The sequence below is a fragment of the Melozone crissalis genome, unplaced genomic scaffold (assembly GCF_028551555.1).
Source record: "Melozone crissalis strain CALT ecotype California unplaced genomic scaffold, PUWL_Pcris_2 ptg000006l_1, whole genome shotgun sequence".
NCBI classification, from domain to species: Eukaryota; Metazoa; Chordata; class Aves; order Passeriformes; family Passerellidae; genus Melozone; species Melozone crissalis.
In genome coordinates, this window is record NW_026535784.1 from 30,388,798 (window position 1) to 30,413,493 (window position 24,696).

General features: G+C 36.4%; 1 protein-coding gene across 1 annotated transcript; it reads left to right on the forward strand.

Annotated features, from left to right (window-relative positions):
- Positions 1–24,696, forward strand: HPGD (15-hydroxyprostaglandin dehydrogenase). The gene is made up of 7 exons (XM_054295853.1): positions 1–93; positions 258–381; positions 4,284–4,390; positions 15,198–15,294; positions 21,314–21,390; positions 23,325–23,488; positions 24,558–24,696. The coding sequence occupies exons 1-7, from the start codon at positions 1–3 to the stop codon at positions 24,694–24,696; spliced, it is 801 nt and encodes a 266-aa protein (XP_054151828.1).

A 24,696-nucleotide genomic window follows, 5' to 3' on the forward strand; every position in this document is an offset into this window, starting at 1 on the left:
ATGCACGTCAATGGGAAGGTGGCCCTGGTCACCGGCGGGGCGCAGGGCATCGGCCGCGCCTTCGTCCAGGCGCTGCTGGGCAAGGGCGCCAAGGTAAGCCCCGGGAAGCGCGTCCTCCCTTTCCCTCGCCTCTGCCTGCAGCCGGCACCCGCGGGCGGGGGGTGGTGGCAGCCCCCGGGGCTCGGCTCGGCGGGCGACCTGTCCGTCCGTCCATCCGCCCTCCCGCCAGCCGCTCATTTTCCTCCCGCCCCGCTTAGGTAGCCCTGCTGGACCGCAACTGCGAGGCCGGACAGGAGAGCAAGGCGGCCCTGGACGAGCAGTTCGAAGCGCAGAGGACGCTGTTCATCCAGTGCGACGTGACGGACCAGGAGCAGCTGAAAGGTAGGAGGTGAGCGCTGCGCCGGGCCGCAGCCCCGTAAGCGCTCCGCGGAGTGGGAGCTCTGCGGGACAGCCTGCTCCCGATCGCGGCTGGCACTGACCCAAAAACGATTTGTTCCTGAACCTGCAGATGGGAAATATTGCTACCAGCATTACTACCATCATTTCCCTTTGTTCCTTGGCACAACAGAAAGCCAAAGAAGTTAATTCCATTGAGTATTGTGGGTGATATTTTTGCATGAAAGGCTCTGCAGAAGATAATTGCTATTTTATGAGTAATATATATAAACTTTAAAGCTCAGACTTGCTTTTTATGAGGTTTCAGTACAGATTCCGAGCTGCATTCCCTCGTCACAAGAGTAATAAATTCTGTGCTGGGTTGCCGTGCTCTTTACATGCAGTGCATTTACTTTCATTGTGTGCTGCCACAGCTGAAAGAAGAACTGGCAAAAACTGGCACGCTGCTTCATCATGGGGTTAACTATAGGGTGATAACATTTCACACACATTTTGCAGATGCATGGAATGGAAGCAGCTTCTCTCATGAATGGTTTGCAACTCTGTTTTCACTTAGTGGATAAACAGTGTTCCCTACTGAGTATCATATAACATTGATGTACCTTCACAATATTTCATAACAGGCACATCACTTCATCAAAGTTTCATTATTAAATGGTACATTCATAGGTAGTGACTCAGATTCAGATTTTGACATCTCTTTTGACAGTGCCCTTTCCCCAGATTCATTTCTGCCATACTAGATGTGAACAGTTTTGGTCTGTTTTCGTTCATTACACTTCACTGGTCACTTTCTCAACAGTGACCATTGAGCATAGCCATTTCAGAAAACATTGTTGCTATTCCAGAATTCAGCTGTACTGTCCACTGTTCCAAGATAGCATGATTATTCCTAATTGTATAGCTTTACATTGCCTATTTGTAAGAAAGATGCTGTACTTTAAATCTGGGATCTGCTGTAATCAGCAAAGTTTTTATCAGCTGGGTTGATGATTGACTTTTTCTCCAAGTGGGAGGAGTAAGGAGCAAGAAAAAGCGTCCTAGGGGTAGGAATAACATGTGCTGCTGTGTGGGTGTTACTCAGTGTGCCTTGTCTCCCACACCTCCTCCTTTCTTTAGTGCCAGGCAAGTGCAGGACCAACAGGGTGTGAACCGGGAGCTGGAGTGAGAAGGACAGGTCAGCAAGGGAGTTTTTGGAACCAATTTAGTAGGAAAAAAGTAATCAGAATAAAATTGGAAGTGGCTCTTGCAAATAAAAAAGCAAGAACAGGCGGCTGCTGCTGCTAATGCCTCTCTGATCATTGCATTAATCCTACTGCAGGTTTCTTACTCTAAATTTGCAATCGTGTCTCACAATCCTTTGAGAATTCTGACCTGGTTTTGGTGTTGTTTTATTTTCATATTTTTCCACTTGCAATTGTAAGCTACTACTTCACAAATTTAGATTAATTTCATATTTAGCGTTCAAAGGTTTCATCAGAGGAATCAAGTCCTGTACTTTATGTTAAAGGTCATGTGTGTGAATGAAGTTCCTTTTTTTTTAACTCTAGCCCTTCCTAACAGTAGGAAGAAAGTCCCAGTACTAGAACTAATATTTCTAAGTACAAGAGGCTTATGGGCAAGAAATTATCTGCTTAATCTACTTTCAAGTCTTGCCTGAACTTTTTTCTCTGGTGGTTCTTTCACCTAATCCCCCCAAAAAATCTCCTATCTCATCCCACTTTTGAAAAATCACCATACTTACTATTGCCTTCCAGGGACATTTAAGAAGCTCACATAGAACTGGTGTTTGTGCTGACCTTGCATTGTTTTTCTTACCTTTCCTTTAAAATGAATCCTTCTCTGAATTTTTCCTTCCCCACTCAATATTTCAAACAAACATCTGCTTTTAATTTTTTATAATTCCATAAGCACTAATTAATGTGCAATGCAAACACAGAATTAGTCTATGTTTGAAGAGGGAAGAATAAATCAGCTTATACTGATGTGTAGGTGACAACTTCACTAAGAATTTACAAGAAAATTCTTCCTTTTGTGGGTAGATGATAGATGAGATTACTGTAGGCAGATAAACTTTTGCCAGAAATATTCCAAACAGAGATATGCAAAAACATTTGGTCTTTTCTCAAAATGTAAAATAGAAAACTACAATTAGTCAAGTCTGTGTAAGTTTAATTAAAAAATCATTGGCAAAATAACTGTTATCCATGGTGGTTTTTGAAGATTCTAATTCTTAACAGAATCTTCAGAAGCATCTTTCTTAGATAAGATGTTATTTAGAGAGGGCTTAAAAGGGAATTAGCCAGTTTCCAAAATTTGAAAGATAAATAAGGAACCAAATTGTATTTATTTTACTCATTCAAAATAAGTTAAATACTCACTTCTGCTTTTAATAAAGCCAAAGGTTTTCATTTCAGCCCTTGATGATGCAGAATTGGAAAGATAAGTGACTGAAGAGTTGAGAAATCAGAGAATGAATTGGCAACTAACAAAAGAAAAAAAGGGAGAGAGGCCAAACCAGAAGATTTATTAATATTACAATATTCTAGTATAGAATAAGAATATTAGGAAGATCTGTACAATAAAGGCAGCTGGACAAATAAAACCTGTTCCATCAGCTGCCCAGCTCTTGTTTTGATCACAAGATGATGATTATGATGGACCTGAAGCATTGAGGCAAAGAAAAGGCTGGTGCAGGAAAAGCTTTGTAAATCCCTGCAACTGCTGCAGAAAAAGGTAGATGTCTTCAAGCTGATGCTGTGCACCTGATTGACATGAAGGGCCAAGCACTAAGGACCAGAGAAGGAAGATGCTCCTGGGATCACCTTTCAGTGAAGTAATTTCATCAAGGCCTACCAAGCGCAATTTTTGTATACCTGAAATACTGTTGATTTTGAGTCAAATACCAAACAATGTTTTTAAAAATAATATTGGGGAGGTGGTGTCTTGGTTTACATAATAGTAAATATTTTGTGATGAGGAACAATATTTGGAGGGGAAAACAAGCAATTATATATATACATGTCAGAAAATATCCTCAGTCCTGGAACATCTTAGTCCAGAATGAACATCTGGAAGTCATCTCATCCATCTTGTCAAAGCAGAGCCAGGCTTGAGAAGTTTGCTCCTCATTATGACATCATCATGGTTTTCTATACACATCTTTCATCTCAGTTCTAACACTGTCACCTGGGAAAACACAGTGTCACTGTGGAAGTTTCCCAGTTCTCATTTTGAAATTCTTTGGAAGACAAGTCACTATTTTTATCCTCAGAAATAAAAAGATTTCAATTTGAGAATATATTATTAAAGTTACCTGACAAGTAGGATATATAGCAACTTAACCATAAATAGATACATCTAAACAAGAATCGTGATTAATTGTTTGTAGTTGAAATATTCATGTCAGTTATTCATTAAATAAAAACTGTGTTCTTAGGTTAAATTTGGACTGAATTAAGAAAATTTTTCTGAACACTTGATGATTTTGCTTTTCATTCAAAATAGACAGTATCAAATCTTGACTTTACTAGCTATACCAAACTGCTACAAATCAAACTATAAATGCTTAATGTATGTAATTGGGGTGCCAAACATCCTACCTATTACAAATGTATAAGTGCTAAGAACTTACAGCTCCTGTTATCATACTATCAAACTGAATGAAAAGGCAATGATGTTATCTTAATCCTTCCACTTTCCCTAAATTTATCTAAAGTTAGTGCATGTTAGATAAAGTATTTAATTGCATGTTGCTCATTTAATGTTTAAGAAAATAATGAAGACATTCTGGTAGACTAATAAGCCATTCATTTTTATGCATGCATTGTATTTTTATATATTACTTTCCAAAGTTCTAAGAAATGTCACTCTTGGATCTCCTATAGGTGCTTTCAAAAAAGTAATTGAACATTTTGGAAGGCTGGACATTGTGGTTAATAATGCTGGAGTGAACAATGAGAAGGACTGGGAAAGCACTATACAAGTTAACCTGGTAAGCATTATCTCTTTTCTCCTGTCTGTATTTCAGTATTTAATGTTGGAATACAGTTAACAGCTTGTGGCTTGTACAGATTTCCCAGATGACAGAACATTAATTATTGGATTGCTAAGTACAGCTATTGAAACAATCACCACATAACTGAGTGTGTGGTGGATCCCTAAAATTGTCTAACCAAGATATACAGCACTGTGTAGAGGTGCTTGCATTATCTATCACCAAACATTCCCTTTCTAAGAAATCCAATTGATTCCTAGATAGGTGTAAGAATTGACTGCTCAAGGCAGTAGACCTGCATCTACAGTAGGCCAGTCTGTTTATATGAATATTTTAGAACATTTTAGTTACTTGCGAGGCTCAGCTGGCCTTCATTAGGGCTGCCATTTGTTGATACTACAAGTAAATTTGTTCAGCCAAGGCCTCCACACTTTCCTCACCAACCATGCCAGCATAAAATCTGAGTTTTAACACAGGCCATTTCACCATCATCACTTGTAGGAGCACACTACTTAAGGGCACTTACTCCCTAAAATCCAGGGCATTCAACAAGCCTGGAAAATTTAATTTTCAAATGGTTACCACTTCTTTGATATTATCTGGTATCTCATCAGATGAAACCACAATATCTGTGGGTTTTTTCTCAGCTGAAGAGTTTTTAATTTCAAGTACACCTCTAGGGACATCTAAGCTCCAAGGAATGACCTTTCTAGCTTTAACAGAATTTCTAGGTTAATGAAATTCAGCTTGTAGTTTACCATCTGTGAAGTCCTAATTCAGTGATGATTCAACAAGTCACCCCATGATCATACTTACTGCAAAGAAAGTAGCAAAAGAAAGCTTTGAAGAGTAAAATTTGGAGTTTTCTCATTTGAAATTTGTTGTGCAACAAGAAAGCTCAGAATATGAAAATTAGGTGTGTTTTTGTCAAAAATTTCAAGGACAAAGATACCCATCTTTGAATCCTAATGCCTCCAAAAAAACAAATGAACAAAACAACTCCAGGACAAATAACACAAGCTGTATTTGAGAGAAGTTACAGAAAAATTAATGAGAAAATTGGTACATGGAAAAAAAATTAAGTTTCATAACACCTTTCTCTTGGGTTTCTTTGTATCTATCCCTTACATATTAATCAAGATTTAAGTACATATATTTCTTTCTCTTTATTTAATTTCTAAAATGTTCCAAAAATTTAAACATTAGGAAACTTAATATTGTGAAGTAGCAGTAGTTTGTCATCCTCAGTGATAGGGAGCATCTTAGTATCTCTTAGTACGATCCCTTGAGTGTAAAAGAAGACTGTGTTCTAGATTACTTATTTATTTTTACTTTTGTGCCTGGTTTTAACACAGGATATAAGTTAATGTAGGTAGCCATCCACCTGTCAAATTTGCAAGTACAGATAATTAGTCATCACTGGAAATACTGAAGGCCATGTGAGAAATATGTTTGACTGTGATACTTGCTGTCAAGGTAAATATCCTCACTTAGAGTGATGTCTTAATAATTTTTTGATGTCAAGAGCTTCAAACAAACAGTGTTGAGAACCTCCTCCTACTGCATTGCAGAAGACACCAAGCTGGGTGGGGGGTTGATCTGCTGAGGGACCAGAAGGCTCTGTAAAGGCTCTGTAGATGTGAACAGGCTGGATTGATGGGCCAAGGCCAATTGTCTGAGCTGCAGTAAGGTGAAGTGCTGAGTCCTGCACTTTGGTCACAGCAACCCCATGCATCGCGCAGGCTTGGGGCAGAGTGGCTGAGAAGGTGCCCTTTGGGAAAAGGCCCGGGGGTGCTGGTCTGCAGCAGCTGAATGTGAGCCAGCCGTGCCCAGGTGGTCAGGGAGGCCAATGGCACCCTGGTCTGTGTCAGCAATAGTGTGGCCAGCAGGAGCAGGGCAGGGATTGTCTCTCTCTAGTCAGCACTGGTGAGACTGCACCTCAAATCCCACGTTCAGTTTGGGCCCCTCGCTACAAGTAAAACACTGAGGTGCTGGATTATGCCCAGAAAAGGGCAGCAAAGCAGAGAAGAGTCTTATGAGGAGCAGCTGAGGAAGATGAGGTTGTTTAGCCTGGAGAAAAGGAGGCTCACAGGAGCCTTATTACCCTCTACAATCATCTGAATGGAGGGTTGTAAGGAGGTGGGGGACAGCCTCCTCTTCCAGGTTAGAAGTGATAGGACAAGAGAAAATGGTCAGAAGGGCAGGGGAAGCTTTAGATTGGATATGAGGAGAGATTTCTTCACCAAAAGGGTTTTCAAGCACTGGAAAAGGCTGCACAGGAAAGTGGCTGACTCACCATCCCTGGAGGTATTTAAAAGGCCTATAGTTGTGGTACTTGGGGTCATGGTTTAGTGGTGGATTTGGCAGTGCTGGGCTGAGTTATATTTGATGATTTTTAAGATTCTTTTCCAATCTAAACAATTCTATCATTCTATTTTTCTTTTTTCTTTTTAAAAGTAATTGAGCAGAAGCAGACCATAAGTGGTCTCAAGTAACAGAAAATCTGCAATCCAAATTTTAGAAACCCGCATGCTTAACTATCAAATTGGCTCCCTATTTTGTTCTCCTAAGGGAATATTTTGAAGTTTATACATTATTATATATTCAAGTTCACCAAAAATGTCATAATGACCCAATACAGAGTTGAATGTTTAAAAAATTCATAAATACATGGTGGTGACTGAAAGAACGCCTAAAACAATCAAACAGAGTAGAATTACAGTTATGGGGGTTAAATCAAAGCTACTCTAAGATCCAAATATCTCCATTCACCTATTGATTTGTTTATTCTTTCCCTGTCTAACACCGAGTCAACTTACCTCCGTAAGCATTTCTATCTAGTTACTGTACTTTCTGTAAAACAATATATAATGCTTTGTACTTTCTGGTTTTTTAATTATAACAAAAAAATAGCTGATGCCTGTAATATCTTCTATGGGTAAGTTCTATAAAATATTTTTCTGTTTCTTGTAGAAAGGAGCAAAATATATATGAAATACATTCTTTTAAAATGTCTTGATTTCTCTCTTGTAGGATAGTTTAAGTATTCTTTATTTTATTTCTAAGAACAGAAACAGCTTCTATAGCCACCATATGTGTGATACACATCTTGCACATATTTTTTTATTTTCAAAGGGGAAAAAAATCTACATGCCAGTCGTTGTCTTAGTGATTTCATTTATATATTGATATAACAAATATTCCCTGCCCCAGTTTAAAGTACAAAGTACAAAAGTAGAGCAATACAGAGCAAGATAAATCAGAACAAACACATCTGGGGTGTGTTCTTTACGGCTAAAACAGTTCACAGAACCGGTTGGTCTTCAGGAACGTTTTTATAGGAGTGTAAGGAAGTTCTGGTAGTACTGCTTGAGAAAGCATGAAGAAGGTTCAAAGAGTGGGACTTAATTTCGAAGGAAAATGGAGTAAAATGCAATTCCTACTGGTGTCCATTACAGTTTCCTGAGAGCAAGAAAAGACAACTTGATAAAGCCAGGGAAGGGGTGTAGGAAGGAGTAGTGACTACTAAAATGATATTTCTATTGCAATGCTTTCCACCATTTTGCTACATTTTGTGCTAAACATCCATATTTTCATTACTTTATTAATACATCTATTTTTTTTACCTAAGTAGTCCAGCAATGCCATCTATTCCTCACCTCAAAACTCCAAATCTCAGGGTGTTTACTTGATTGATATCAGCTTGATCATCAGAAGGTTCAACCAGTGAAACTCATACAAGGATACACTCTTGTTATTATGGCACATAAAAAAATGAGGTTGGCAACCATACAAGAGTTCCATTTTAAAGAGATATTACCAGTGTAGTTTCAGCAGTCTGTCACACACACATATTTGTGTACAGAATAGCACAAGAGTGTATAACACATAAATTCTTATTAAGGGTCCTACTTTCATCATGACAGTCTTTATTGCATTCATAAAATTTTTACCTAAGGAATCCAGAAATTTTATAATCTGACTTTTCTTTATTCTTCAAATCCCTAAAGCAAGAAAAGGACCCACATCTTTACGAGCCTTGAACATGTATGCTATTTAAACACAACTGGGTGTCATAAGAAGCTTCAATAATTTCATCTTGTTTTGATGTGGCTTTCTGGAACCACTGTAATTAGAGTGTCCACTATAATTACAGTGTCTTTTGTCATTACCAATGCACTTAGCACTTTTTATACTAAAGACAATCCCCCGGTTTACACACAGAATTTATTTTTATGCTCATATCAGAGGTTTCTGAAAACTTACATAGGTTGCAGTATACAGTTAAATGTAGCAGTACTAGTATCACCTATGCTTTCATTTTAAATATTACCTGAATCAAAAGTTTAGAAGTACTTTATGTGGCATTTTGACCACCTTACTCTTTTATTATGACAAAAAAATAATCTTGTATATATACTTAAACCAATTCCCCAAATGAAAATATGAAAAAAATTGAAAGCAAAATCACAACTATCTTCTGTTTATGTAATAATGTTGCAGTTTTAAAACATTCTGGCAAAACTTTAAATTTCAGGCCAGAACCTGGGCACATCAAAACCCCTCAATCATATGGGATTCAATTATTTAAGCGTTGTCCAGAAGTAAGTAGAATTCAAATGCACACATAAAGTTTTTTCAGATGCATGACAGTCTTACATTATTTGGCAAAATGTAGAAATATGCAACAATTCCAAGTTTTTACATTTTTCATGAGTTTGTATGATTTATTTCCATAAGTGACAGAAGTAACAAATTTCCATGAATTTAGAAAAGTCCTTTACTAAAAATGAAGACTATCAACATCAAAATACGTAGATTGGAACTACAGAGAAGATAATGCACCACTGTATATTTATGTGTGACTCTGTTCAATATGGCTTATGGTGAAATACATGTTCCAGAAACTAGCAAACCTTGCAAATTCATTGTTTGCTTATCAGTAAGGACCTGTTTCTCAGAAGGCCAATTAATGTTTTCACAGAAGACAGAAGGGTAACTAAGCAAACATCAGAAGTGTTTCATTGAATTTATTTTTGTGACAACAGCATCATGATCATCACACAGCTGTTCCACTGTGCCAGCTATGGGAGTATGCTGCAACCTTCTTCTGGCCCATACACCTTGCTGGCCTTTCCCAGCATACCAGGAGAAAACAGAAGGGCTGAACTTCCATCCCAAAGTGATGTAACCTGGACACATAGCTGGATTAAGCAGCTAGAAATAACCACTAGGTCCCACAACAGTGACAAAGGCAAGCATCATTTCTCAGTGCCAGCAACACAAACAAACCGAAACAAGCAGTGCTATCTGTAGTAGATGAAATGGCATAGGTGGCTGGTTTACTGACAACCTCAATGGCTTATTTGCCTATTCTTCAGCATAATTTGATGTCAGAAGACTAAGGGGAGATGTGGCCAAAAAATTAAAAGTAACACCTTGACATTAGTAGCACAAGAATCAATCCTCTAAGTACATAAAGAAGCCTCTAGGTATAATTATTTTTGCTGTTGATATTGTTCTAGGAAGGACATAGTTACTTACCTTAATAGCACAGTAAGTCAATGATTTTTTAGCTTATGGTTTTAATGTATGTTTAGAGTAACCAGTGTTGAAGTATAATGAAAAGCAAAGGTTTCAAACTAAGAACATAAGACCAGCTATCAAAATGGAATACTATTCCTATGTCCTTCAGGAATGTGGAGGTGTATTGAACAGGGGGAGTGGAGTAAAGGAATCTGCACCATGAAAAGCTAAAGCATAGTGTTTCATTCCCACCTTGTAAAAGAGCTATTGATTTGTAGCAAATAATCTAATCCTGCTATGTATTCCTTTTTCCTTTCTGCCTCTTCCTCTCTAGACTTCTTGTTTTCCACAGTTTGAGTTGGAAATTCATTCTCAAGAGCTTAATTTCATATAGCAATCAAACTAACATATACATAGGAATGCCATGGAACTTGCATGCTTGCTCCAACTTGTCCATATCCTAGAAAATCTACTGAAAAAAATTAGTGCCACCTTCCTTTCCAACATCAAATGCTAAAATTTTCCATGAGTATCACAAGCAGCACTTTTAGTTTCAGAATTTTGAAGCTCATCTTACACAGTTCACAAAGTAATTTTAAATGTTTCCTTATAGATAGTCATTGATTTACAACCTCACTCTATGAAAGGCAAATGATCTTGGGTCAAATTCCAGCTCTGTGCTAACCTGCGTTATGAAACCACAAGTTAGTGGCTCTTTCATTTTTATTCAGTACCCCAAGCACTGAAATATCTTAGTTCAGGAGCCTACATAAAATGTTATGACTGATTACTATTTTGTTTTCTCAAAGGAATTCATATTACCATATCATCTTGATATTAATATAGTGCTCATCTTCAGCACGGAAGATGCTGATGTATTTTCTCAGCATGAAGCACCAGATGTATCTGACAAGTGGTGGCAAGCAAAACATTATTAAATAGGTGTGAGAAACTATGTCAGTTGGAACAGCTGCCCTGAAACACTAGGAAAAAAAGCACTGTGTACTCAGTTACTTTCAAAGCAATTGTCACTTGAAAATGATGATGATTAATGATGTCCTGGGCACCATCACCAAAAAAAACCATCTTTTTTTTTAACAGATAAATCTAAAATGAAACACAAAGTATAAAAACTGACAGATATAATGTTGGAATACAAAAACATTGTACACATTGGCTGACACTGGTTCCTAAAGGTGGAAAAAATTATTTAGCACTCTACTGAAGACGCTGAGCCTAATTAGAATCAGAATTTCAATATATGATTATTTTTTTAGAATGATAGAATAAAATCTATACAGCCAAAGGACACATAGAAATTTGAAGAATCAAAGATTTTGTAAGTTTTAGTTCTGATTTTGACACTGGCAACTAAATTGCTATTTAAGAAATCATTAAATAAGTTACTGATTACAGACACCTTATTCTCAAAAGCAACTGCAAATATTTTGAGTATTTGCACAATTATTTTGCAATGTTTACCATGATGTCAGATACCATATTGGGTTTATTACTGTATGATACTTCAGCACGTCTGATCTCCTCTAATTTAAATCTGTAATTTATGTAACATAATGCTATAACATATTCCCACACTCACCACTTTAACTTTATTTAAAAGAATACTAAATTTTCTGCTGGCAGTTGAAGAGTAAAATTGCCTCCCTTGAGAGCATGCTCAGACCTCCAGTGCACCTTAATGGCCTGTCCTCATGATAAATCAACAGCAGTGTTGCTGAGATATCATGCTTTTCAACATCTAGAAGAACAGTAATTTAGATTATGTTCTGACTTCAAGGATACTAGTTTTCCATAGCCAGGATTTAAAAAAAAAAAAAAAAAAAAAAAGAAAAATAATTAAGAGTCAGCTGTATCAATTTTTGATTTACCTACATTTAGTTACAAAGCTGACTACTTTGATACTCTTTGTTCTTGACATATTTATGAAAAATATCCCTTGAGTTAAATGCAGTTATAAACAAAGGAATCATAAAAAAAAATAGCTCTAAAATGCCTTCCTGTACAAAGTCTCCCAGCATATTTTCATTTTAAGCTGGGTCAGACAGTTTTTTTATTAGGTAATTTTAAATTTAACTTTCCCAGAATTTTTATTTAATAGATAATCTATAAATTATTATTGGTTAAGAACCATTGATTGAATTACTAGGCTTAAACATATGATTGGGGAACTGCAGTCTGAAAATGCTTTTAGTTTCTTTCATTTAATTGAAAGGAAATGACAGATATTTTCATCATAACCTGAAACCATAAAACTGCATTCAGAAAACATACATTTTGAGAGGATTGGAGAGAGGTGGATTCTTTCAAGAGAATGGGAAATCCAGCACACAATAGAAGAAAAGTGCCATCTGCTGAGAGTGCAGGCAGGGTATGTGCTTCAGAGTTTACCTGCAAAATAATTCTGTATTTTATCAGCCCAAACATCATAAATAGTCATTTGACCCAAGGTCAGCCACACTCAGTGAGGTTTTTGCAAGGATCACAGGTAAGGATTACAAGGCTATAGCTGGTGAAAGGGGCAATATCTAGGTGGAAGTCTGCATTTCACTTGAAGACCACCTCTCACAATGCCTTTGTGTAAAGGAGAACATGCCTCCAGCCTCGTGAAGAAGTACTAACTTAATGGATTCCAGAGGGAGAGAAAGAAAAATACAGTATAGCCAAGCTGTGGATAGCCGAGCTACCCACTTTTCTCTTGGTTTATAATTGTGGTTTGGCCAAGGACTCATCTAGCTCTATTATCTCTGAATTAGAAGGAATTGAAAAGCCTTCAAGGAGCCCCAAGCGACTTCATTCTTCAACTGATTTATTTTCTCTAATCATCCTAAGTGGAATTCTCCTTTTCTGCTCAGCAGGCTGAGCCACTGCTCCAGGGCATGACAGGACCTGCACCTGCTCTCCAAAGACATCATTAACATTAACCCCTTTCTTCCTCAAATATCTTCTGTACAGCCTCTCATACATTTATATATATATATATTAGAAAAAACACACTCCACTCTTAAGTCCAAATCTAATTTTGGTTGAGGTGCCAATAAGTTTATGTTCAGAATAGGTATATCGTATAGCAACACTACTGTACATTAACAATCTTGGTTTAAATAAATCAAATTTATATGTGACAATTAAACAGCACTAGGTCAACCTTTATAAGGACTCTCCTACTTTCCAGGACATGAAAAAGAAATCTGATTTAATCTGCTATGCAACAAGGTATTGAAGACAATTCTTTGGAAAGTTTCTGTTAAAGAATTTAATCAACAGTATCCTTTTTCAATTAATCAAAATAATTCTTAAAAAATAATCGCTTAAACAAGACTTTCCAGGAATAAAAAAAAGGCATTTTTTCTTTAAGAAAAATTTAAAATATTATTTCAGAATTTTGAAATATTCATATTTTGTGAAGTTTTACACTATTCCAGGAAATAGATGTTCTGAAAATATATTGTAGAAAAATATCTCATTAAGCGCTGAAACTATAGAAAATGAGAAAAAATGATTAATTATCAAGATTCCAAAGCAAACTTGGTAATGAGGTCTCAAGTTGTTGTAACTCTGTCAATGGGCAGCCTCATGTTAATTAAAAAATAAACCAGTGATATTAATAAAGTAGGACATGCACTCTTCCAAATCTGATTCCTATTAAAACCAGAAAAGCATGAAGGATAACTGAAAATGAATTAGAAGTACTACTTTATATTTTGTAACATTCGTGTCTAAAAATATCTGCTAATGAAAACGAAATATAATCTCCAGATTATTCCAATTTTTCTTTGGGAATTTAGATAGTGACAGAAAAATAGTTAACATTCTGATTGTAAAAGCTTTTCTCTTTCTTCCCCCCAGTTTTTCCAGTCACTATCTATTAGGTTTTAGCCAATACAGATTCTTTACTTTGGTTTTCTTAAGGGAAATTTCTGTCTCCATTATTCTGCAGACCTTCTCTGGTCAAAAATATTGAAATAATCATGCACACTTCACCTTTTGGACATCTTAATTTATTTGGGTCAATAAATAGCACTAAACAATCATAAATTACAAATGAAGTTCTCATTTAAAAGCTGAAATAATATTTCCAAAAGACTAAAAGTGTGTCTCAATGTATTTGTCCATTTTAAGGAGAAATTTGGGAAATAGTTGTGGAACTCATCACTAATGCAGTAAATTTAGAGAAATTTACATTTCTCTAAAGTTATTGTTTTCCACCAGGAACCATGTCTGCTGCCTTTTTCTTACTATTCATTTCACTCTCAGCTAAAGTGACTTTCTGGGAGAAACCCTCTCATGATTTCCCCAGCAGGCTGGTAACCCAAGGCTTGGTGTGTCTTTGGACATCTCAGTTTAAAAGTCTGAAGCTCAGTAAGAGGAATCTCAGCAGAATTTCTGACTGCAGTAGGGTTAAAAAACAGATTTTAAGGAATCAAAATGATACATTCAGGTCTCAGAAATTTTTTTCCTTGAAGTTCTGTTTTTAAAAAAAAATAAATGTTTGTAAAAATCACAGCTAAGATTATGCTAACAACATCTCACATCTCTTGGCATACCCTTTTTACCTTCTCTGTATTTGCCTTTGTGGGCTTTCATTTGAGAGGAATGGTAAAACTCCTTTAACTTTAGTCAGAAAACAATACACATTTTTAATATCTTGGGACCAGAACTATATCATGGTACTTTATCCTAAAAAGTGAATTTCTTTTGACTTGAGCCTAATGTAGTTTAGAGTGTTAATGTTATCTTCAGATACAGTCAGTGCATTTTTTTATAATATAGAACAGGCTATCTCAACAAAAACAATGGGATTTAGATCAGTTCATCTGCCACTTATATTTTTAGATTAGGTATGTGTTTCTTTGTTAAATTATTTACTTACTCTTTGTTTCGTTTCCTTCACAGCTCTTATTTGACATTTCAATATTTTAGTTTGTTTATTTATATCTTATTGAGAGAAATAAGTAAACTGCTATTACTTCTATCTATTGCAATTGTGCTTCTGAAGTTATTGAGTTGCAATACTGTGGAGTGTCTCTGTGTTTCTTATTTATACTTTAAAAACTTCAAAGTGTAAGTAAGATCACTGGTAAAGCAATACAGGTTCTAAGCACCACAATAAAAGCAAGTTCCAGTTTGTAGAAGCACAATAGATATTTTGTAGAAGCAAAATAGATATTTTGAATAACATCAATAATTCAGTAAATTATTTTGAATCGTTTCAAATAATCTTTGAGTATCTTCAATAATTCCTTCATCTTTATACCAGACATCTGTGATCAGAGGAACCTACCTTGGCATAGAATACATGAAGAAAGGAAATGGAGGTGATGGAGGAGTGATCATTAATATGTCATCCTTGGCAGGTGAGAAAATTTTCTGCATAAACAATTTCTGCTGTTTTCTTCTAAAGTAAATGAATCATACTGATCAGTCTTACTTTTTCTTATTTTTATGGCCCTTTTCTGTTTAGAAATATTTTGAACTGGTTTTCATTGTAGCAATAGCAGGAATATCAAACAACCACAAATTCCATTTGCTTTTTTAAACCCAATTCAATAGAAAACAAATCAGTAATTTTCCTAAACTATCAGTCGTGCATTTAAAACCTTGAGCCTGATGTAAATTCCTCCATTCAACTCCAGAGGAACACAAATGTAGGAACCTCTAAGGCTAGACTGTACCTAGTTTATTAAAGTTTTCACACACCCACTCTGTGTTCCAAGTCCTTTCAGCTGTGATCTACCTGTACTTGAAAAGTCATAAAATTAACACTCATATTTCACCAAGCTTAAACAAGCACTTTCTTTGCTCACTACTTACCTATTCTATAACTGTATTTCAATTTATTGGTACAAAAATATAACTCTGTGGATCCTACATCAGTTGGTTCTGTAAATGCTGTCCTGTTGTGAGGCAGAATTCTGCACCATTTCCTGTAGATATACTCAATGTTTCAATGACTGGGCTCCCAGCAAAAAAGAACAGCCGAGGGGGAAACTGTACATGGAGAATGAAGTCACTTGACAACCCTCCTCAAAAATTTTGTGAGGTAGTACTTGCATTCTCTCTTTTTTGTTTGGAGAAGTTGTTCTCTCTTTCTACTGTCAGACTGCCTGTGAAAAATAATACCTATGCTGCCTGACGCTCAGATTGTCAGAGGGGTTTTTTTGTGTCTATGTGAATTACCAAATTGTAGCCATTTCATTCCAGGATATTCCTATGTGTTTTACCAATGAAAAGCCAGTCAAGAGAGCACCAGCTATAGTGATCTGATTGTGCAGAGGTGTGGATGTTCTGAGTAGTTTAAGTTCTCCTGTAGACCTTAGCTTTTGTGATAAAAAATCCAGTTCACCCTACTGACATAATGCATATGGATCTTGGGGATCTGACTTAACACATGAACGTATGTCCACAGGGTGAGGGGCTCTTATTAAAAGACTCCATGTACCTTTAAGTCAGCATTTTTCACACTGCCTGACACATTGCCTACTGATACCAGTAAGTTTGTCTCTATAGGCTGAAATGGACATTGTATTGGGTCCAAATTAACCTGAAGGAAACTGCTGTTGCAGTGCAGGAGGTCATCAACACAAGTAAAATATTAAACATGTTCACAGAGACATCAATGCCCAAAGCGGTGCTTAAGAAAGGGTAGGGCTAGCAAGTGGTTTGATTCCTTTTCTAACTGGTCTCAAATGAACACAAAATTACTTTGGTTTTAAGACCTAAAAACTTGGCTGTTCTTTTTGTTAAGACAAACAACACTTTCTCTGCTTTGTTTGGTTTTACATGGCTTGTGTTTAACAATTGTTTCCAAGGTCGCAAGGAAAAACACACTTTAAAAGCTAACATATACTAATTTTTATTGCTTATTTACTTATTACTGTTTGTGCTTTGTGATTGTAACTCTCCTTTTCAGTCTGAAGGTCTAAGTCCTGCAGTTTACTCCATACATGAAAGACAAACTTCCATTGACTTAACATCCCCTTCAAGGGTTTTCTCAGAGCTAGCTTCTGTTGATCATTAAACAAACAGTGGGTTTTGATCCCCACTGTCCAAGTTCTCTGTAAGAGACAGACAGCAAATCTTCCTATATCTTTTTGAACAACAAGAAGAGTTGTACATAGTGCTTATGTGAAATTCAATAATGTTCCTTTGCACATTAATTATCCACATTAATATTAATCATTACATCACCATGAGAATTTTGCCAGTGATTTGGACTAGGGACAGAATCAAACACCCATGGTACTACCAATATTATTTTTGTGAAGTGGATGCTTAAAAGTTTTAATTCAGCTGGATCAAAGCCAGAGCCTGTCTGTCCAGTAATGAGTCTTCCTTTCTTTAGTCTTGACCCCAGACAGGACTTAAAAGAGGGACAGAAATATGTGATCACATGCAGCAGGCACTCAACTATGTCTCAAAGCTACAAAATTTAATTTTATTAGATTTGTGAATTTGTATCAAGAAGTAATTCTGCTAAACTAAGATAATGAGAAATGTGTATTACTTCAAATTTGGCTCCATAAAAAACAATTTCAATGATTGAAGGTTTTTGCATCAGTGAATTGGAATAGACCTAATTTCAAATTCAGGTAATAAAATGTTCTAAAACTTCTTCTCTAGTAAGCCACACTTTAATTGCATTTAATGGAATAGTTAAAAGCAGCAGAGAAAGCATAAAAAAACTAAATTTAACTCAAGAGGCTGTTTAAGTTATTAAACTTAACATGGTCTTTTACCGTGTGGTGGCTGGTACCTGTACCCTTTTTGCAAAAGGTAAAAGGGTAAAAGGAATTCAAGTATGGCACACACTTTTGTTTTGATGGCTTTTGTGTTTTGAAGAAGGTTTTCTGTGAAAATGAATTTGTATCTATCTGTATTTTAGCAGACAAAAAAGAAAGTCAGAGTATTTACAGAGGGCTTTAAAAATGTTACAATTTTTTAGCGTAGCATCATGCTACTTTTGTGAGAGGCTGTTCAATGTGTAGTGAATCTGGATACCTTTCTGCTGCACAGCCATATCAATTTGATTGCACTCAACTTCAAACATTCAGATTCCTCAAACAGGTGGTTTGCCTTCCCTTTATTGAAAGCTTCAGCCACTGGAAATACTTAAAGTACCCTTCACAGCAAATAAGCTTTTTTAGGACCAGATCCTATATGTATTACAAGAAATGGTTACAACACCAAGCAAAGACTCTGTCACAGGGATACAGGGCACCAGAAATGTCAATGGCTGTACAACTGAGGCCTTCAGCACCATGACAGAGCTTCTGGTCCCTCCCTTTTGTAAAAAGTAAAATGCTCAGCAGAATCTGCCAGAATGAGGTTAACAAGAATTAGAAGCTATTCACTTCAGACTTCACTATCAAAAAAAAATCATAGAAATGGCATAGCTTAGAATATTTTGCTAGGATTTCTGTTGCACCTTTGTTTTGGCACTCAGGAAGACTATAATGATAGCATGGGGGCATGCAGAGAGAAAACCAGAAAGTCCAAAGTCCAGCTTAAAACTAAAAAAGCTAATAAATCTTATTCAAAGAAAGGAATTTACTCAAATCTCTGAGGGCAACATGTTGAGAGAGCATAACAGGGAAAACTGAGGGCAACATAGTGAGAGAGCATAACAGGGAAAAGATGCTTAATTCTGTTTTTATCAAAGTTCTTTCATTTCATCAAAGTGGAATGAAACGAAATACTGGTTTCAGCAAAGCCTACTGATACAAATCAAGCTTATTGATAGAATTCTGCACCTCCAGTATTAATTTCTCAGGATGTGGTTTTTGAAACTTGATCATGACAAATAAGGAGTTGTACTGAGACACCTGACACCCTATCTTCAATGGTAGAGTGATCTTGACACCTAAAAGGAAAGTAGAATATAAGCAAGGGCAAGAACTGTCTCTCTCAGTCTGCCAGGAGCTGAGAAAAATAGAACAGAGCAGTTAGCATTGGAGCATAGGATTATTCTTGGTCTGCTTGAACTTGTTTTGGTCAACCAAAGAGCATCTTGAGTCATCACAAAGTCATTTTCAATTCACCATGCAGCAACATCTAGAGAGAGAAAAATCTAGCCACAGCAGCACCGCTCTCCTCCCCATCTAAGAGAGATTAAAACCCAAATGTATCTCTTTCCAGAAGTACACTGACCCATCACCATCCATTTGAACACCCTCCTCTTCTTCTCCCCATTATTTTGTGCATAATGGTCTCTTAGTCTGTTTCACTGCCATTCTGCTTTGCATAAGATAATTAAATATTCATGGCAGCCACAAATAGAATCCAGATTTTCTAACAAATGAATGCCCTAACTAATATGTTAGGAACTCATCTCTGCTCACTGGCTGAATAAATATGTGGGCAGAGCAGACTCAGTGTGACACAGTGGCTCATCATAAAATACTTTAGGAGGGTCCCTGGGACACACCACCAAGAGAGGCCCAGCTCTTCCTAGGGTGGGGAAGTGGCTCAGAGCTGGAAAGCCCTCACTGAGGTTCTGAGTACTGAACTCAGGAACAAAAGTGACACAGGACTGTTATTGTTTTATGTGAGGAATGTTAAAACTAGTCTTAGATGCTTTATCCAAAAGTGAGATTTTTTTTTTCTTGGTTCTCCACTTCAGCAAAGATATTAATTTAAATTAGGAAAGAACTGGTTTTCAAAAAAAAACCCCAAAAATGCTACTAGTTCCTCTCTTCCTGCCTAGTTATTCCTGCTGTCTTTGGCATTTAATAAAGTCTTTGAACCTTATTCCACCTCATTATTGTGAGCTGTGCCCTTCCTTTGTTTATTTCTTGACTTTGTTTCTCTTCCCTCTCAAGTAAAAGGTAATCTGTCTTACTGTGGTTAAAAAATAAAAATAAAATTACTTCTAAATTCTTCCTCTGTGTTTCCCAGTAGACTTTGTCTGTTTTATTTCTGTTTGCTGCAGTCTGATTAGAATTTCCTTTATTTGAAGCACATAAAAGTACTTGACATTTTGGGGTTTTTTTTAACATAGTATCGTATTATTTCTAATGTGCCAATATTCCAATGTTTCCAATAATCTGAGGAATGGTTCATCGAAAGTCAACAAACAGAAGAATATTAAGCATTTGTTGTGATCACAACCCACAGGAGACAGTACAAAAGCCATTTCATAAAGTGAGTTCTTAAGCAGAAGCATAACACATTAGTCCAAGCTAAGGAACAACCAGACAATAGGTTAAGTTCTTCATTTCCCAGTATTGAACAGTGCTGCTTTCACAGGATCATCAAGGTAGCATTTAAATCAAGATAAAACCTTAAAGCTGTCAGGTTGGTAATTAGAGCTTTGGGCTGTCTTATAAAGTTCTTTCCGTCAGACAAAACAGATCCCAGCGTTAAGAGCCCATGCAAGTCTGGCACATGTAATTTTTCTGCCAAATCCATACTAAGAGCTAGAGAGTGAATTCTTCATCTCCACTGAGGTAAGTCACACCCCTTCTAAAAAGTATCACCTTAAGATCTGAAGTATGAAAGAAAAAAGAAACGAGTTATTAATTTGGATTATTTCCATTAGAATCAGACATTAAGGCATTAAAATTACTATCCTGTTTTACAATACCACATTCAGGAAAACATTTTATCCTCTAGCCTTCAGACAGGCTGAAGTTTACTATTCATAAGAGCCTAATTTTCAGGTGGAACCACAGCATCTATTTGGTCCAGTTCAGCTTTCACTGTATATTAGAGATTGCTGGCATAATTGGCAGAAATGAATATGTGCTCACGGTCTGTCATTTCTTCTTGACTAGCTTCTTGCTATCTACTCAGTCTTACCAGAATTCTTAGTTTTCTTCCAAAACCTCTGTTCGCTTTTCTTTCTCTATAACAAATAAAAATGTTTTGCTCTCCCACTCAGACCATAAAGGTTTACAGTGTTAGCAGAAAATTTTTATTTTGCTTCTCCTATTGCTACACTTCCTCCTTGAACACACTGTGAATGACTGCAGGCCTCCTGTTCATACGTTAGATATCAAAGCCCACCTAAAAGACTTTGCTCCTCAGTATACTTTAAATACTTTAAATACTTGATTCATAGATGCTTCAAAAATCTCATTCTTAAGTGTTTTCTTCCAGACTATGTCTTCTATTTTAAGTCACAGTTCATAGATGCAACTTTTCCTTTTAAAAGTTATGATTCTTTATTACTCTTCTTTTGCCTGCACTTTTTTATTCATCTATTTTTTTCTTAGCCTATCCCAGATTATGGAATATAATTTACAAATGCCTACTAATCCATTTTGTTGCATCTCTGACACAAGTTTTTTACACTGTAGACCTACACATGTGTTTAAGATAATCATAAAATAGGAATATGCCACATCTTCATTCAGCTACCTTTTTGTTTTAAAGGACTCATGCCTGCTGCCTTCCAGCCTGTGTACTGTGCTACAAAGCACGGTGTCATTGGATTCACACGGTCCTTAGCAGTAAGTATGCATTTCCCAAAAGGGTCTGAGCAGCTCCAGGGGAACATGCTTACATTTTTCATGTTCCTCCTCTATAGCTATACAGCTAGAATTAATTTTAGGAAAGAAAACAAAGTGTGTGAAGCAGTGGAGGTTCCCTCCTTTCACAAAGGGAATCCGAAGATGGAATAAGTATGGCATCTGTGTGTTTATGACCAACTTGAGGTTTGGAGAACATGGAAGAAAGATGTTGCAGAGTAATTTAAGGACAGTGAGAGGAGTCCAAAAGCAAAATTCTAATCCAAGTTTTAAAAATATTTTTTCAGAACCCTGTCCCAGTCATTTTGGTTTCCTTGTTTCTAAGTCAGGTCAATGACTTTTTTTATGATAAATAGGCACTGAAGTGTAAAAGTGTTACTTGAACACATCATTAGTTATTCTTACTGACTCTCAATACTCTGAAAATAAAAAATTACACATTCAGGATGGGGCATATCAGATGACCATATTATAAGTTTCAGCCTCTAACTCCAAAACTTTCTAGTTAGATTGAACAAGCAGTGTAATAAAGCAACTTGGAGGGAGAAAATACAATTACACTTTAACAGATTAATGTTAAAGATAATCTGCTCACATAAGATTTCCAGTCTTATTTCCAGAATTAAACACCTGAAATTACACTATCAATTTAATTACATCAATTACACTTTATCCATCTATTTTATGCACCCATCCCCACATAAATAGCTCCTTTTTCAGTTTAACATAAAGAGAATAGTCTGGATAAGTGTTGCATATATCATATTACCAAATCAAGAACATGAAACCTAGTTTCCCATTTTTGTTTTCTCATTAGAAATATAAATGTCACATCTAAGCTCAAAAGTAAATTAGAGGAAATGCTGTCTTTAAGGAACATGAGAATGCTGAGGAAAAAAAGAATAAACATAGTGAACTACAGTATTTACCAGGAAAGGCTGATGTTGGGCAGGTCTAATGCCTTACACCTAGCGCTTCAGTTTCTTGTCTCCCCAGACCAAAAGAGCAGGCTACCCTGCCATGAAAATGACATGTGACTTAGATTATACCTGAAAGAAGTCCATTAAATGTTAAATAGAACACAGTGATTAACAGTTATGGTTATTCTTGGATATATCATGTCTAATTTATCAGTTCTATGCTACTGCTAAGAAAGCTCATCCAGCTCATTCAGTTCATTCAACTCATACCTGGATGTTGATCAGACTACTTTGCTACATGCACACTTTGGCAGAACCACAAACAAGGGGTCCTACCTCTCCCAGAACAACTTGTGCTTCTTTCTTGCATCATGTTCTGAGCTGCTTCCTGAAAAAAATCAGTTCACAGGGGCCTTCCAGTGGAGATGCTCAGTGATAGATTCATACCTTGGCAGGGACAACAGAGCAAGTAGAAAGGTTTAGCATTACAGTTGTAGGGATAGAGAACATACTGTATTTCTTTTGATGTGAGGAAGGTATCTTAATACAGTATCTTAAAGATTACTTTATTTCTTACAGAGTTTCTTTTTAATAAAAAAGCTCCTATAGGATCCAGAGCATACATTTGGGAAAACCTTTCTTGTTTTTGCCTAGAAGAGTTATATCATCACCCTAGAACATTGTCAATGACATGCTAAAGAGCACTAAGAACAAAAAGTATTAGGAAAAAAAACAGCTTCATGAGAAGAGTTCTGATTTCTCATAGAATTATTCTCCTGACAAAAGAAATGCATTTTTTTCCCAGTAATCTAGTATGATTACTAGAGAAAACGTGCTTCAAACTTAGTTGTTAAAACAATCAGTAGTAACACAATCTCCTTACTTAGCACGGCTGAAAAGTACTTTGTGGTAAATCTCATTCTTTGAAAATTTGCTTACACAATATTGCCGGAAAATGTTGATGACAAATGCCTGCTACCCCTTTCTCTTTTCTAGTTAGCTGCTAACGTGGAAAACTATGGTGTGAGACTGAACACAATTTGTCCAGGATTTGTCAACACACCAATTCTTCAGTCAATAGATAAAGAAGAGAATATGGGACAATACTATTCATACAAGGATGAGATAAAAAACATGATGCAATTCTATGGCGTGATGGAGTAAGTCAAGTCAGATACAATGGGGGTTTTGCACTTTGTTGATGAAGAACAAGGACACACTTTCAGCAAAATTAAACAAAATGGAAATACTGCCTCAGATAAAAGACTATCAAATGGGTTATCTGTATAGAAAGAAAAAAAAATGGCAGAGATCTAAGCCTATTTTAAGAGCACCGTCTGCACAGTGATATATCCCTTTATGCATTCCCATTTCCCAGCAAAGTCCAAATCAAATTAGCAATTTTAATATCGTTCTTTTAGTTTTTAATAGCCTTTGGTGTTCCCTCATGAATATGTTTAATCAAACTTTTTGTGAGATATGGGGTATATAATTTGCACAGAATTTTCACAAAATTGTCAAGTGAACCAAGATAGAAATCAGACCATGAACTGACCAAACTGATTAAGAGCACAACAGCAGCCACAATGGATCAGATCAAAGAGTTTCCTGGCCCATTGCAGTCTTGCCAACAAAGGCCAAAAGCAGACAGCTTGGACAGACTGTGAGAACGTGGCAAGCATAGTCATATTTTTTTACACTTTCTTAGCTTCTTACAATTAGCTTGCAAGATGCTTCTGCACAAAGGAAATTGTATGACTGTGTTGTTTCACCCATAATTTTCTTTATGTAAAATATTTTGCACCTATTGACCACAGCAAACTGCATGTGAAATTAACCTTTATGCTAATTTGTATGTCAGCTCTGCTACAGAAGCAGGATAAATCAACAGCAAAGAGCTGCAGAGGATTGTGTGAGGATTACTTCTGTCCATTTCCCTGACAGAGAAAAGTTTGATAGGAAGCCCAGTGGCAGATGGATGTCCACAGGCATTTATCAGAAACTAGAGCAAACAAATGATGATTTGTAAAGTAGCCACTTTAGATGTATGTCCTGATTGAAGTGAATACATATCTCTCCTGAAACACTCATACCACCTCTGCTATTCTTCAAAATAAATTTGTTCAAATACCATTTTTTTAATTTTCAGGTATATAGATTTACATTGAGTTTCTTGTCCTTTTTACATGTTCTATTATATCATAACTCTGAAATAACTTTTTTTTTCAGCCCATCAATAATTGCTGAAGGATTGATAACAATAATTGAAGATGATACTCTAAATGGAGAAGTTATGAAGATTACAGCATCCCAAGGAATTCATTTTCACCAATATGGCCAAACACCTTTTACATCATCAAAGAGATAA

What these genes read in the sequence shown, in the direction of transcription:
- HPGD (XM_054295853.1), top strand. Translation starts at nt 1, where the DNA reads ATGCACGTCAATGGGAAGGTGGCCCTGGTCACCGGCGGGGCGCAGGGC. An exon ending in TGCTGGGCAAGGGCGCCAAG is followed by an intron (nt 94 to 257) that starts GTAAGCCCCGGG and finishes CGCCCCGCTTAG; the next exon opens with GTAGCCCTGCTGGACCGCAA. An exon ending in TAATATGTCATCCTTGGCAG is followed by an intron (nt 15,295 to 21,313) that starts GTGAGAAAATTT and finishes TTTGTTTTAAAG; the next exon opens with GACTCATGCCTGCTGCCTTC.